At 46.0% G+C, this 14,652-nt stretch overlaps 1 protein-coding gene across 1 annotated transcript in view; it reads left to right on the top strand.

The window, feature by feature from the left end:
• The first annotated feature begins 349 nt into the window (after positions 1–349).
• Positions 350–14,652, top strand: part of SPRED2 (sprouty related EVH1 domain containing 2) — a 126,938-nt gene continuing 112,635 nt past the window's right edge. Inside the window, exon 1 of the mRNA XM_003908741.5 lies at positions 350–1,266. Within this exon, the coding sequence (XP_003908790.1) occupies positions 1,241–1,266 (26 nt within the window). The 5' untranslated portion in view covers positions 350–1,240. The remainder of the gene's footprint in view (positions 1,267–14,652) is intronic.

The raw sequence follows: 14,652 nt of genomic DNA, 5'->3' as shown, positions 1-14,652 counted from the left end.
CACTGCACTCCAGCCTGGGCTGGGGACAGAGCGAGACTCCATCTCAAAACAAAACAAAACAAAAATCCGTTCCTCTATTGAAACAAAAAAGGAAAAAAAAAATCACAAGATTCACGTGAAACGGAAAAGCCACTGCCTTTCAGAACCTTGGTAAAGTCGAACCCCCTCCCCTTTCTGGTTGGGTTGGGTTGGAGAAGCCAGCCCCTGGCACCTGCGCCGCCCCTACCTTCCCACCCTGCGGTGGGGGTACTTGTTCCTCTGAGCCTGAGCACCTCTTCAGCTGTTTCACTCCCTCCCCTCCCTTGAGTTTCGCATCTCCGCCCCCGCCCAACCCCCCGATTTTTAATCTTGGGGTTTGGAAGGAGGGAGGGGGCAAAAACGGGAGCCAGATGTGTAAGAGTCCTCCGCTCCCGCCTCCTCTCTCCTCTCGGGCTTCCTAAAACCCGGAGCCCTAATCAAGGAGGATTCGGAGCCAGACGGTCGCGGCGAAAGCAAACAACTCGGCTCCGCGGCTCCCCCGGGAGTGGAAGCCAGGAGGGAGGGGGAGAGGAAGCCGGGCGTGCTCAGTAGGCGGGACAAAGTTTTTTTTTTTTTTCTCCCGTTTTTTTCGGTCGCAAGTAGGAAGCTTTTTGCACTCCACCACCTCTGGCCGCTGGGAAGACGTCATCGCTTCCGCCCTACTTCCTCCTCCTGTTGGCGGCGGTGAGAATCCAATATGGAGTAAATCGGTGGAGTCGAGAGATGGGGCTCGGACGGGGCGCCCTGCACCGCCTCCCAGGCGCACCTCCCCCGGCCGCCGACCGCTCCCCGGAACCGTGATTGGCCCGGCCCCCCGGGGGCGACCCCGGACCGAGTCCCCCCACCCGCGGCCGGCGCTCTCCTCCTCCTCGCAGCAGTCCCCGCCGCTCCAAGGCGCGCTTGTTTTTCTCCTGCTCTCCCCCACCGCCGTCCCCTTCCCAAATCTCGCCCCCTTTGCCCGCTCCCGAGCCCCCGGAGCCTCCGCCCGCCTCTCCCTACGGCGCTGCGGCGTTCACTCCCCTTGCAGCCTGCCTTTGCACCCCTTCCCCCAAACCTCACCCCGCTCCCTGCTTCCCCTTCTGCTGCGGCGCCCCCATCTCTAGCCGCCCCCCCTCCCCAAATCAGGCGATCTCCGGAGATGTGAAGAAGGGGGGCGAGCGGACAGGAAGATGAAGGGAGCAAAGCTGCCCGCCGCGGGACAGGCGTCTAGGTGAACAAGAAAATGACCGAAGAAACACACCCGGACGAGTAAGTTTGGTCGCGGGGTGGGACGAGGGTGCCCCGCGGGGGCAGCGTGGGGGCCGGGGCTGAGGATGCGGGCGGGGACGCTTATTGGGTGAACTTGGCGTGGGGTGCAGCGACTCGCTGACCTGTCGGGGTTGGGACGCGAGGCTTCCCTGCTTGTTGAAGTGAGGAGGGGGCAAAAACTGCTGCGGGCTGGCGGGCGCACGCCTAGGGTCGGCGGGCTGGTGGCCGCCCCGGGGGCCAAGGGCGTGCGGGTGACCTCCGGGCGGTCCCCGCTCCCTCTCCGAGGACTCACAGCACCCCCCGCCCCCGAAATCCTCGGCGGCTGGAGCGGAAGACCTGACACCCCCACTCCGGCTTCCCGGGGCCGGTGGGTTTTTGCACAGTGACTTTGTGACTCCCGCCGCGCCGCGAGCCCCGCAGTCCGCTCCTGAGCCCACTGGGGCCTAGGCTCCGCCATTTCGTTTTCTTGAATCGCTCTCATTTGCATACCACATTTTCATTCATAAAAAACACGGCGGAGCGAGAGGAGGACGGGCGCGGGCTGCGCTGGGGTCTGGTGCGCCAGGGTCCCCGCGCGGGCCGGCGTGCTGGAGCCGCCCGAGGGGCCCCGCGGTGCGTGAGTGCCTGTGCACGCGCTTGTGGTCGGCACACGCGTCCTGCGGGGTCAGGCGGCTCGGGGCGGACCTAGGCGAGTGCGGCGGGGGCGTGCGGGGCAGCGCTCTGGGGGCGAGTGTGTGTGTGTGTGTCCTCGCGGGTGCGCGTGCACGGGCTTTTGCCCGGCCCGCAGGCCCGAGGGGAACAATGCTTGGGGCGCTCCGCCGGAGGGATCCCGGGCAGCCCCGCGCGGGACCCGTGACTGTCGCCAGCCTGGGGCGGAGGTGCAGCTGCCTCCTGCCTCGCGGTCCAGGGGTCCAGTTTGGCATTTTCTCTCCCTGGTCCGAGGCGTTTTCTGTCTCGGGTGCGACGGGGGCGGGGCCGCGGGGCCTGACACCTCAGGTCTTCTGCCTGGGGTCCGAGCGGTCATCGCGCGGCGGCCGCCGCTGCTGCTCAGTGGCTGTGCCCGCCACCAGCCACTTTTTTTTTTTTTTTTTTTGTGAATAAGACGCTCTCCTTTATTGTCACATGATATCCCTCCCCTCCTCCCCTGCACATTCATAAATCCGGAGTCTGCATCGGTTCCTTTCATTCAGTGCTGCCATTAGCCAAGGTAGCGGCGGCGCGGGCTTGGGCTCAAAGAGCCGGTTGGCAGCCGCGGGGACGCGCCCTGAAGGGAGGCCCCGCGCGCGTGTTAGCAGGGGAGTGCGGGCTGCGGGAGGCGTGCTCCAGAGGCCCCAGGTCTTTTGCCCCCCTCAGGCATTGGGCCTCAAGAGTGCTGGGAGGGGAAGTGACTCAGGGCTGGGCGACAGGGAGGCTTGTCTCTTGCAGCAGGTGACAGTGTTGTGCTCTACTCTAAGAAATCTACTCACTTTATTAAATATACCCCCTTTATCCTTTGGCGTCTGCTGTTGCCAGTCTGGGCGGGAATGGGGCTGCTGTTTGGGGAAAGGAATTTCGATTTCCTTCCTGTGAGTCCCCAGGGAACTTTGACTGCAGTAACCCCTGATCTTCCAGACACCCGTCACAGGAGAGGATCCCTGCTGGTGTGCCTGTCGCAGATGTCCCACCACATCTGCTGGTGTTTCTATTTCAGACGTTTTGCTTTGTCTTCGTATATAGCATCTTAAAATGGTAAAATGAAAAAAAAGTTGCGCTTTTAGGGCTGAAATATAGAGAAGGATTATGCTGCTGGGCCTTGCTGCGTTTTGAACGTGGCCAATAAATCAGTATTTTTATGGGCCCTCGATTGTACCTGCACACAGAGTAGCAGCAGTGGCAGTGAGGTTGGTTGCTGTGCTCTGGCCTTGCAGATTCTTGGAGAGGTTTGACCGCTGTACCTTGGCTCCACTCCTTGGGAATACAGGCCTGACCTGGCCCTTTTTGTGGCAGCTTGTCAGCCTTGCATCTTTCTCCATCTGCTATCCAAAGCAGAAGGATTTCGAGTGGGATCACCAGCGAGGAAAGAATAGTTCCATTTTAGGCGCTCAGAGCAAGTTCAGCATGAAGCCGCAGCCTCCACTGCTGTCACAAGTCCAGTTGAGAGGATAGATATTTGAGGAGTTCTAGTTTCACTTAGAGGCTGAGAAAGCCTTGGCATCTTAGCCACTGAAGAAATGGGCTATAGGGGTTATTTTTAATGTGATGACCTTGGCACGAGACTTTACATGCCTGAGAAGAAAGCGACTTCGTGGGCTGTGAACTGCCATAGTAGCTACCGTCTATTATTATGTTCAACGTACCTGTGTAATGACGCATCTGAAAAATTCCTTTTAAGTGTTAGTGACAGTAAGTTTTCTCTCTCTGAATTACAGAGCTTGCTGTGATTGCTTTTTTGTTGTTCAGGTGTTGTTTGCTGCCACTGTCTTTAAGTCCAGAGCTAAAATTATTGTTTGATTAAGGTAGCCATATTTGCTTAGGTTCTTGCTAGATTCCTACTCTGGGTGAATTTTGTTCTATTTTTTTCTTGTAATGATTTTATGTTTGAGGTCTCTCAGATACCTTTTGGAACCAGGCAGGGGTTGTTACTTAAGAGAACTGTGGCATCAAACTGGAGACCTAGGGAAGATGTATTTGTACTTTTGGTAAAATAGACTTGATAGTCTACATATAGTAAAGCTTTTGTGGAATGGTCCAGATAATGTGTTTTATTTAGCATCAGAATGCAGTAAATCAGAATCTTGCAAATGGTAAAACTGTGCTTAATTTAAAAACAGTTTTGTTTTCTAATGTTGTTTTCCATGTCAATTTAAAGTTCTTCTAATATATGGTAATTCAGGAAACTCTCTTTGCTCCTGTTGACGATGGTCCCAAAAGATATCTTGCATATAGAAAATACATTGACCATTCTGTCTTTCGTTCTCCCCCCCCCACAAAAATGCATGTTAAAATTTACAATTCTACAGACTTTTAAAAATATAATTTAAGAAGTAAAGAGCATCAGCAAACTATTGTAAGTCGTCCTCTGCGCATAGGAGTGGAAGTTTTTTAAAAATTAAAGCATTTGATCATGGCTATGAATGGCTTGGAAATTCGCAGACAAGATAAACCTTCCTGAACCAAGCTCTAACCCTGGAGACATCGAGCTGCCATTCAGCTTTCTCTTTTGTTCCTTTCATGAACTCTTCTCTGTAACTCACTCTTTGCTGGGAATGGATTTGCAGCTTCCCTTTCAGTCATATTTTTCCTAACGTCGAAAGGTTTCCCATTAATAAAACAGGCATAAGTATTTTTGCTGAACTGTTTCAAAGACATTGCAGACATTGGGACTCTTGTATCTGAATAATTGAGCTTACTTCTCAAGAAATAAAAATACTGTTCTGTGAAACCACAATACTACTATCACATTTTACAAAATTAATAATTCCCTGATGTCTTTAACACTCTGCCTGAACTGTCTGCAAAAATGTCTTTTATAACTGGTTATTCAGCCAGAGACCAATAGAAGACCCCAAGTTAAATGCATTTGTAACATATATTTAAGGCTTAAGGCTTAGCCATTTGCTCACTTTATGATCTAGGGCAGTTTACTTTCGTATGTCATGTTGGTTTTATATGGAGTGGACAAAATGATAATAGACACTACCTATTTTGTGGAGCTGCTTTGAGAATTAAATGCGATAGCCTATGTAAAGCTTATAGTACAGGACTAGGCATAAAACAGGTGTCCTGTGTGGCTCTGCAGGGCACTGAGATAGATTTCTTTCAAGCTCAGCTTAATTTTCAGATAACCCTGTGAAGAAGGTGTTACCCCATTTAACTGATGAGAAAGCCGAGGTCAAGTTAGTTGCCTGAGAAAGCAAACATTTTTTAAAAGCACTTTATTCATTTAGTCTTCTTAAAAATCCTGCGAGGTAGATAGTATTATTATCTCTATTAAATACTGGGAGAAGTGAGGCACAGAGAGGTGAAATCCTTTGCTCAAGGTCATGCTATGAGTAACTGAAGGAGCTGGGAATTGAGCACTCCAGTAGCCGGGTTCAGGAAGTGCTCTGTGCTCTTAACTAACCACTGTGAACCGGTGGGGGTGTCCAGCCTCAGTCGTTCTGACTCAGAGCTCGCAGCCTTTCTGCCAATCATGCTTGTTCATTATTCTTCTGAACTGGTGACAATCTGTCATTGCCATAATTTTTCTCACTTCACTTATCTTCCCAGAAAATGCTGTGAAGCATGAGGGGCATACTGAATTAAAATGTATTTAGATAAATTTGGGTTTGAGAATTCTGTGATACACCTTAAAGATAGTGGGAGTAGTGCAGATTCAGAGTTGGTTATTATTGGAATGTTAGATCTACATTAACTGAAATAACAGTTGCGGAAATTAAACTGATACAGTGAGTATTGATCCATTTTCTTTGTGTTAGCCTTAAAAAGGGGGGTATGTTTCTACCAGGGGGTATGTTTCTACTGTACATGAGTAGAACCCTTAAATGTTAAAAATATGGAGTTGGCTGTGTAGAATTAGAATATTGATTTATTCCTCAGAAAATCCCCACACTTCTGGAGACCCAGGCCCAGAGGATGGCTTGAGGCCAGGAGTTCAAGACCAGCCTGGGCAACATAGTGAGACCCTGTCTCTACCAAAAAATAAAAATAAAAAATTAGCCAGGTGTGGTAGCACACACCTGTAGTCCCAGCTACTCAGGAGGCTGAGGGGAGAGGATGGCTTCAGGCCAGGAGGTCGAGGCTGCAATGAGCTGTAATTGTGCCACTGCACTCTAGCCTGGGCGACAGAGTGACACCCTGTCTTAAGGAAAAAAAATGTTAAAAGCAAGACAAAACAAACAAACAAAAAAACTGGAAAGACCTTAAGGAGCTTGTAAGCTAGGACCTGTCATAGTATAAAATTAAGTGCCTAGTGCAAGGCTGAACAGCTAGTGAAGTAGTAGACCTGGAGTGGACTAAGCTCCATCAGCTGGTGGTGGTCTGGGTTTGTTTCCATGGGAATATTAGCAAGTGCAACCTCCTTTCTGACTAAAGCTGGTCCCCTCTGCTTTCCTGTCCTTTTAACCAGTAAAATATATACAAAGTGGATCAGTAGCAATACCCAGAACTGTTTTGCCTTAGCAATTTGCTTACTTTTGCTTTTATTCTGAAATTCTCTTCTTTCTTCCTTCACTTCTCCAGTAGGTGACATTCTGCTTATGCCCCCAGCCATCTCTGAGCCATTGCGTTTGGGTGGTCCTTTTTGACTTTCCCACCACAACCCCTCCTCCCAGTCAAAATCAAGTTGAAGTCAAAATCCAAGTCAAAATCGATGCCTGTGTGTAGTATTTTTTTCCCTACACTATGTGGCAATTATCATTTCAAGTTAGGCTTATACCAAGCTACATTCTGCATCTGAATATGAGCTTTTTGGATTCAAGGTTACTTCTCAAATGCCTAGTTTTCTAGTTGTTGGACCAACACCATTGGGCACATTGTGGTTGCTTAATGTCTATTGAATAAAATAATGGATTTAATTATTTTAAAGTGCTATTTCATCTCTACTGACTAATGCAATAATTACAAATGTTGTATTTGGTTAACTTAGGATATACATAAGCCTCCTTCTGAGAAACTCTACCATGAAGCCTCTGGTATTTTGTGGAAATTCCACGCAGAACTATCTGGTGGTAGTGATCTGTCATTGGTAACTCAAAACCAACTTTGATTCCATTATTGTTGCGAGAACTGACAAGTAGAAAATCTTGAGCACAATAAGACAGGGCCTGTTTCTGTGCCTCTGCAGGAGAATCTCTGCAGAAGTCACAATATTAACAATTTGCAATATCTGCAGGGTTCTGTCGGAGTCTTAACACTTGAGGGTGGATACAGCTGTGCCAATGAACTCCAATATTGGTATTATTCCTGTATTGCCAGCTGAACACAAATACAATCTAACGGCAAAGTTTTCAGAAATTGAACAAGATTATAATAGAGGCAGACCAGAAAATTTTGGTGTATGTGATTATTTGTTTGGGCTTGTTTTTACTAAGATGAATTAGGCCAAGTTTTTAAAAAAGACTCCGTCATATCGATAAACTTGATAACTTACTCTTAGAAATATTTTAAAATTACTATTTAAGACTAGAACATTGACGGTGCTTTTAAGGCATTTTCTAGGGCTTTTAGTGACTTTGAAGTAGAAGAAATATTTTGGGCTGGGCTTGGTGGCTCACACCTGTAATCTCAGCACTTTGGGAGGCCGAGGCGGGCGGATCACGAGGTCAGAAGATCGAGGCCATCCTGGCTAATACGGTGAAACCCCGTCTCTACTAAAAATACAAAAAATGTGGCGGGCGCCTGTAGTCCCAGCTACTCAGGAGGCTGAGGCAGGAGAATGGCGTGAACCCAGGAGGCAGAGGTTACAGTGAGCTGAAATCGTGCCACTGTACTCCAGCCTGGGCGACAGAGCAAGACTCTGTCTCAAAAAAAAAAAGAAATATTTTATATTGATGCTCCAGTGCCCCGTGGAGCAAAATATGTTTTTTTATACGCTTGCCCTGGATAGGCATGAAGGATTGTTACACCTTGACATATGTCCTGTGTCATGGAAGGAAAGTCAGGCCAGGATCATAGGATTTTGCTAAATTAAGTAACAATTGTTTCCTAACTACCCATTTCCCTTTCTCAGGTAACCTTTATCAACATTATGTTCACATGTGGCATATTGCACACATATTATCAAATTGTGCTTATGTTCTTCCTGCTACTCTCAAAGGGTAGTTGAATATTTATTTAAAAACAAACTTTCTGTGTTTACTTGCACTTAGAGGGTAAAGGTAAAGAAACAGATTTTGACTTCACCCTTAGCATTTAACACTTGGAACGGAAGAGATTAGGACAAATATTGGAAGCTTCTAAAAGGTACGGTTTTGGTTCCTCTGTGTCCTGAAATAATGATTTTTTAGATCTGGTTGTTTTTGTTCTTCGATATATTTCCTGTGGTCCATTTATAAATGCTTAAACTTAATTATCAGTTACATTTTTTAATTGACTTTCATTTGTTCATCTGGTAATGACATTTTTGTCTTTCCATTTTCATTATTTCTTCCTTTTGTTTCTTTTTCTTGTTGCTTTGCTTTGGCTCTGGCCTCCAGTACTGACCTTTCAGATACGCACTGTTTATTTTGTATTTGCATCACATACTAACTGAGAATGCACAGAGAAACTTGGCCCATCTGTCTTTCTAGGTGTAGGAATAGCTTTTTTTTTTTTTTTTTTGGAAACAAGGTCTTGCTCTGTTGTCCAGGCTGGAGTATTCAAAGCGATCCTTCTGCCTTGGCCTCCTGAGTAGCTGGGATTGTAGGTATGCACCACCACACCTGGCTAATTTTTAAATATTTAGTAGAGATGAGGTCTTGTTATGTTGCCCAGGATGGCCTTGAGCTCCTAGCCTTAAGCAGTCCTCCTGTCTCGACCTTCCAGCGTGCTGGGATTATAGGCATGAGCCACCTGCACCTGGCATGGGAATAGCTCTATTTTTTATTTTTATTACTTTTTTTTTTTTTTAGAGCCACCTGCACCTGGCATGGGAATAGCTTTATTTTTTGCTTTTATTACTTTTTTTTTTTTTTTAGAGATGGGGTCTTGCTGTGTTGCCCAGGTTGGAGTGCAGGGGTGCAATCATGGCTTGCTGGAGCCTTGAACTCCTGGGCTCAAGCAGTGCACCCATCTCAGCCTCCCAAGTAGCTGGGATCACAGGTATACACCACCATGCCCCGTGAGAATAATTTATTAACCCTCATACCCATGGCCTGGTAGAATGCTGAGCACATAGTAGGCTTTCTGTAAACATTTATCAATTGGTTGAAGTAAATATTCAGTAATTGAAAAAATAATTGTACCTTGTATAAAAATTTAACAATTTTTCGCAATTTAAAGATAATTTAACAATTATCTTTTTTGGATACCTATATCCAAAAAAGACTTTGAGTTGCTTTTTCAAAACTACTAAAGGAGAGGCTGCCATGATGGTAGTGGAAGAATCATGGACTTTGGAGTGAGACCATACCTCTTCCCCCACAAAGGGACCCTGCTAAGTATCCTAAGCCACCAGCCCTGGGTTAATGTAAGTGAAGTTCATTATGCTGTATACCTGATAGGCTGTTAAAAAGTAGAAATGGGCGGGGCATGGTGGTTCATGCCTGTAATCCCATCACTTTGGGAGGCCGAGGCGGGCGGACCACCTGAGGTCGGAAGTTCGAGACCAGCCCAACCAACATGGAGAAACCCCATCTCTACTAAATATACAAAATTAGCTGGGCATGGTGGCACATGCCTGTAATACCAGCTACTTGGGAGGCTGGGGCAGGAGAATCGCTTGAACCTGAGAGGTAGAGGTTGCACCGAGCAGAGATAGTGCTGAGCAGAGATCGCATCATTGCACTCCAGCCTGAGCAATGAGAGCGAAACTCCATCTCAAAAGTATAAATGGGGTAGCCTAGGTAAAACATTTTAGCACAGCACCTGATAAATTGAGATTCAGTGGCATCCATCTACCCCAGGTCTGTCCCACATCATGTAATAAGGTGTTCTTTTCAGAATTTACAAGGCAGAGGAGATCCATGAACTTTTCAAGGCAGGAAATGAGATTTTCACTTTATACCTTAGAGAGCTGAAATGACTTGCTCAAGGCTCCTCAGGGAGCTTGTGGGAGGATAATTAGGATTTAGAAGTCATGTTCTAAGACTGACTGTTTCTTTTGGCTTTCTAATGCTGTCCTGGTAGTTTTTGTACTGTGATAATCAATGATGCCCAGCTGACCATTGGCCCCTTTACTCAGTGATCCCAGTTAGCTGTGCTTTTTGAGATTCTGAGTTTTATAGCTTGTCTGTTCTCTTAGGGTAAGAGTACCTACCTGTAGTAGCATCCTTGGCTCCCCTGCTATCCCTGTGCCATTCCTGATATGTGGTCTAGAAATCTTATTACCAACAGCATTCAAATTGTCTCTAAAACAAAAGTCAGTAGGCTTGGTGGGGATGGGTGGAACTGACCATCCTCTTAGGAGTCACTTGGCTTATGACATGTTTTGTCTACTTGAATGCCATGTTTGGAGTTTCATTTTATTTTTCCAGCCAAGGAATAAAATGGATGATGGAGTAGGAATACAGATGTAGCGCTAGACTAGAGGTTTAATTTGTCAACATCCCAGTAATTTTACTCATTTTTATAGATCTTTTTTTTTTTTTTTTTTTTTTTTTTTTGAGACGGAGTCTTGCTCTGTCGCCCAGGCTGGAGTGCAGTGGCGCAATCTCGGCTCACTGCAAGCTCCGCCTCCCGGGTTCACGCCATTCTCCTGTCTCAGCCTCCCGAGTAGCTGGGACTACAGGTGCCCGCCACTGCGCCCGGCTAATTTTTTCTATTTTTAGTAGAGACGGGGTTTCACCATGGTCTCGATCTCCTGACCTTGTGATCCACCCGCCTCGGCCTCCCAAAGTGCTGGGATTACAGGCGTGAGCCACCGCGCCCGGCCTATAGATCTTTTAAAGCAGCATACGTGTGACTGTAGTCTTAATATAGTTATTAGATTTCTCCCCTTTGCTTAAAGGCTAAGTCAAGTTTGATTTTGCTCAGACTCAGACTCCCAAAGCAAATCTGCCTTGCTAGAATGATGTGCCTGGGCTCAACAGCTCACCTCTGGCCCTGGAGGCCTAATAATGGTTGCCTTCTCATTGATCTGTGTGTGAGCACATTTCAGAACAGTACTCTGCTGTTTGTAAAAACAAAAAACAACAACAAAAAACCTTTGAAGACCTTACCGTCCATTCTAAGATGTCTTTTGTACTAAGGAAAATCGGGGATACTAGATTATAGGTGTTGATTTGGAGTGTGGTAGACTATGAATCTGAATAACTTGAATTAGAATGTACTTAGGCCCCAATTGCAAAATTATGTATAAATTATTGTATTGGATAAAATAAATGAGTGGAAGTACAGCCAGAGGAGAGGTAGCCACTAGCCATTGAATGCCTACCACATGCCATTCACTTACTGCAAATATAGAGCACTTAGCCTGCCATACAATACCAGAGCTGTGGCTCAGGAAGTCCCTGCCCTCAGGGCGCTTATATTCTAGGGTGCTAGACAGTTTCATCTGCTTTAAGGTGGGAGGACAGCCCTCTTGATGACTGACTGACTGATTACTAGAGTTGTTTTCCATTTTCTTCCCCTACTTCCTGCTGGGTTCCTCCTAGAGCTGCAAACTAGAAATGTGAAGTGTTGGGGTTCTCATATTTGGGGAGGGGAACTCTTCATGCACAGCATTGACAAAGGACCTACAGGCCCTTGCCAGAATCTTCGAACAAGCAAGCTTTTCAAGTCGTTTTTAGGTATGAGAGAAAGAATGAGTGAAGGTAAGAGAGAGAGAGAGTGTGTGAGTGTGTGTGTGTGTGTTGTACGTACAGGCACGTACACATTCACGCATGGGTGGAATATGTCCAACAGTCAAGTGTCCACATACCACAGGTGAGGAAAAGATTCTGAGAAGGCACTGTCTTGCCTGGGGTCACACACACAGCAGGATTTGTTATTTTTAACCCAGGTCCTTTGACTTCAAATCTTAACATCTGTAGAACAACACTCTGGGTTACAACCTCACAGGGCCTCAGTTTTCTCGTATTAAAAAATGTGTTGCCTGAATAGCTTGGTTTATATTACTGTTGAGCAAATGAAATTAGAACTCATTTAGAATCCTGTAAACACCTCACAACTATGCAGTGACATTTCTTCCTCGCATTCCTGTTCAGCTCTTCTATGAAGTAGGGAGCCAGTGCCCATCCAGGTGGCCTTTTCTGTACTGAGATATAAACAGCAACTCTACAAATACTTGCTTTGGAAAGAGTAAGCCAACTTACCCCTGATGGAAAGCTTGTGAGAGCAATATGTCCAATACCTGGACCTGCATTGTAGCCTTGCTGTTTTGAGGGGAGCATCCTGTAGTGGTCCTTCTCAAACCTGAACTTACATAGGGATTCCCTAGGGAAATCTGGTAAAATGAGGATTCTGATCCTGAGATTCTGCATTCTTAACAAATTCCCAGTAATGATGCCACTGAGGGTTCATGGGCTTATCCATGGCTGTGATGGTTTGTCTTCATTGTCCAGACCCTAATAAAAAGATGACTTCACATCTTTGGCATTTTGAATGTTTGCTGAAGAGGCTCATTTGATAAGAAGGTGGTGCTCATGCACTGAGAGGTATCATCAGGTGCCTGCCCTTCCCCATTCTTGGCAGGACTTCCAACTTTGAGGTACAGCTTGATTTTAGATAGAAATGTACTAGAAGAATTTTTTCTTTTCTTATGGCTGAAAGAGTTCTTGGTGAATGCCAGAAGACCCATGAGATCCATCACTTAAAAAGAAACGTGAAGTCCCAAACTGTGTGTGTAATGTCTGACTGTCAGCTGGCATTCTGCACCTTCCAGACAAATCAGTCATGTATGCACGGAAAGGCTGCCGCCCTGGGAAGCTTGGGCGCTCAGCCCTAGAAGAAATCACAGGAAGTAATTAAACTGAGAAGGTCAGAGAAAGAGGAAGTGGTTGTGTTGTTTCTGATGCAAAGAGCATTGTTGTTACTGGGAATCAAGATGATGATGTTTAAATCTCTTGGAATGTGACTGCTTGGGAATTTGATTGTATTGTGGCCCTTTTAGTTTATTCTTTTAGACATCAATGTAGTTAGGAAATGAATTGCTTTTAGTTCTTATCAGGAATCCCCACGTGCCTAAGCAGAAGTCTTAAGCGGGAGTTGCTTGTAGCTTGGCAAATTGCACTTAAATGAAATGAATGTCAAGACTATTAGAGGTTAATTTTAGGTGTCTGGAGTTCTCCCTAATTCTCCTGATTAAACACTTTAACATAATAGTTTCCTTAATTGGAATAATGATGGAATATTAGCATGCATATTAAACCATTTACCCAAATTTGAATAGGGTTAAAATGCAAATTATCCATCACTTGTCAGTGCTTACTCTTTAGAGATAATTCTGGTGAGAAATCGGGAAGAGACTGGAATATGAATTGGAATAGGGTTTTCTACTTGACGCAGCTTTGCTGGGAAAGACAAGAATAAACTAGAGGACTGAAATAAGTGAGAGGCCCCTTTGTTTCCCCCCAAAAGAGGTACTAAAAATACAAAGGCCTGTGCTGTCAGTAACTCCAACACGGAGGTGGGTACAATGGGGAATCTGAAACTAACCATAGACCCTCTGGTTGTATCTTCATTAGGTTGTCATATTTTTCCTTTTTTTTTTTTTTTTTTTGAGACAGAGTCATGCTCTGTTGCCCAGGCTGGAATGCAGTGGTGCAGTCTTGGCTCACTGCAACTACCGCCTCCCAGGTTCAAACGATCCTCCCACCTCTGCCTCCCAAGTAGCTGGGACTACAGGCAAGCACCACCACGCCCAGCTAATTTTTGTATTTTTAGTAGAGAAAGGTTTTCACCATGTTGCCCAGGCTGGGCTCGAACTCCTGACCTCAAGTGATCTGCCCGCCTCAGCCTCCCAAAATGCTGGGATTACAGGTGTGAGCCACGGCACCTGGCCTGGCTGTCATATTTTTCTTTCAGAGGAAGGTGACTAAAACTTAAGGTCTCTCCCCAGCATTTAGATATCTCATCTGCAAGTCTTGAACTGTTGCTACCACCCAGTGGTTTCCAAACAAGTGTCTGGGAAACCATATGCACTCCATGCATTTTTGTGAACCAAATACGTAAGTCTCCCAAGTACATGTATTACTGTCTTTCAGTGTATGTAGCTACATTTATAGAATAATAAAATACAACCTTATGAAAATACTACTGAATTCACAGTGGATGTTTGGCATATATTTTTCTTGGCTCAACAGTTAATTAAAAAAAAAAAAAAAAAACCCACATACAACTATAATCCCTGTGAAGGGAAGTGCTCCCTGAATTTTTTCCCTTTGAGTCCTTGTGCTTGGAAAGTTGGGAATTATTGTTATGAACCGCATTCTGGATATAAGAACGTAAGTGTGGGCACTCTTTGGGGGTGAGGGATGAATACACAGAGGGTGCCTTGGTACTCTAGAGTGGATTTAGTGGAAGGTCTGAAGGAAAGCAGAGGACATTTAGTTGGAGTTGGATGGGGGGAATTGCAAGTGAGTCTAACCTAGAGACTAGGTATAAAGTTGGGTCTTCTGATTAAAGGAGGAAGAGTTAGGGTAGTGAATCTTCTGTCTTCCAGTTCTGTCCCCTTTCTACTCTTGGAGTTAGCATTTGTGTGAACACCTTGTCTGTGTGGTGCACAAGTGGAAAAGAGGATACACTCAACACTAAAAGCTCTTGAATGTG

This window comes from Papio anubis, chromosome 14, assembly GCF_008728515.1.
Source record: "Papio anubis isolate 15944 chromosome 14, Panubis1.0, whole genome shotgun sequence".
Classification (NCBI taxonomy): Eukaryota; Metazoa; Chordata; class Mammalia; order Primates; family Cercopithecidae; genus Papio; species Papio anubis.
This window is presented reverse-complemented; position numbering and strand designations above follow the sequence as displayed.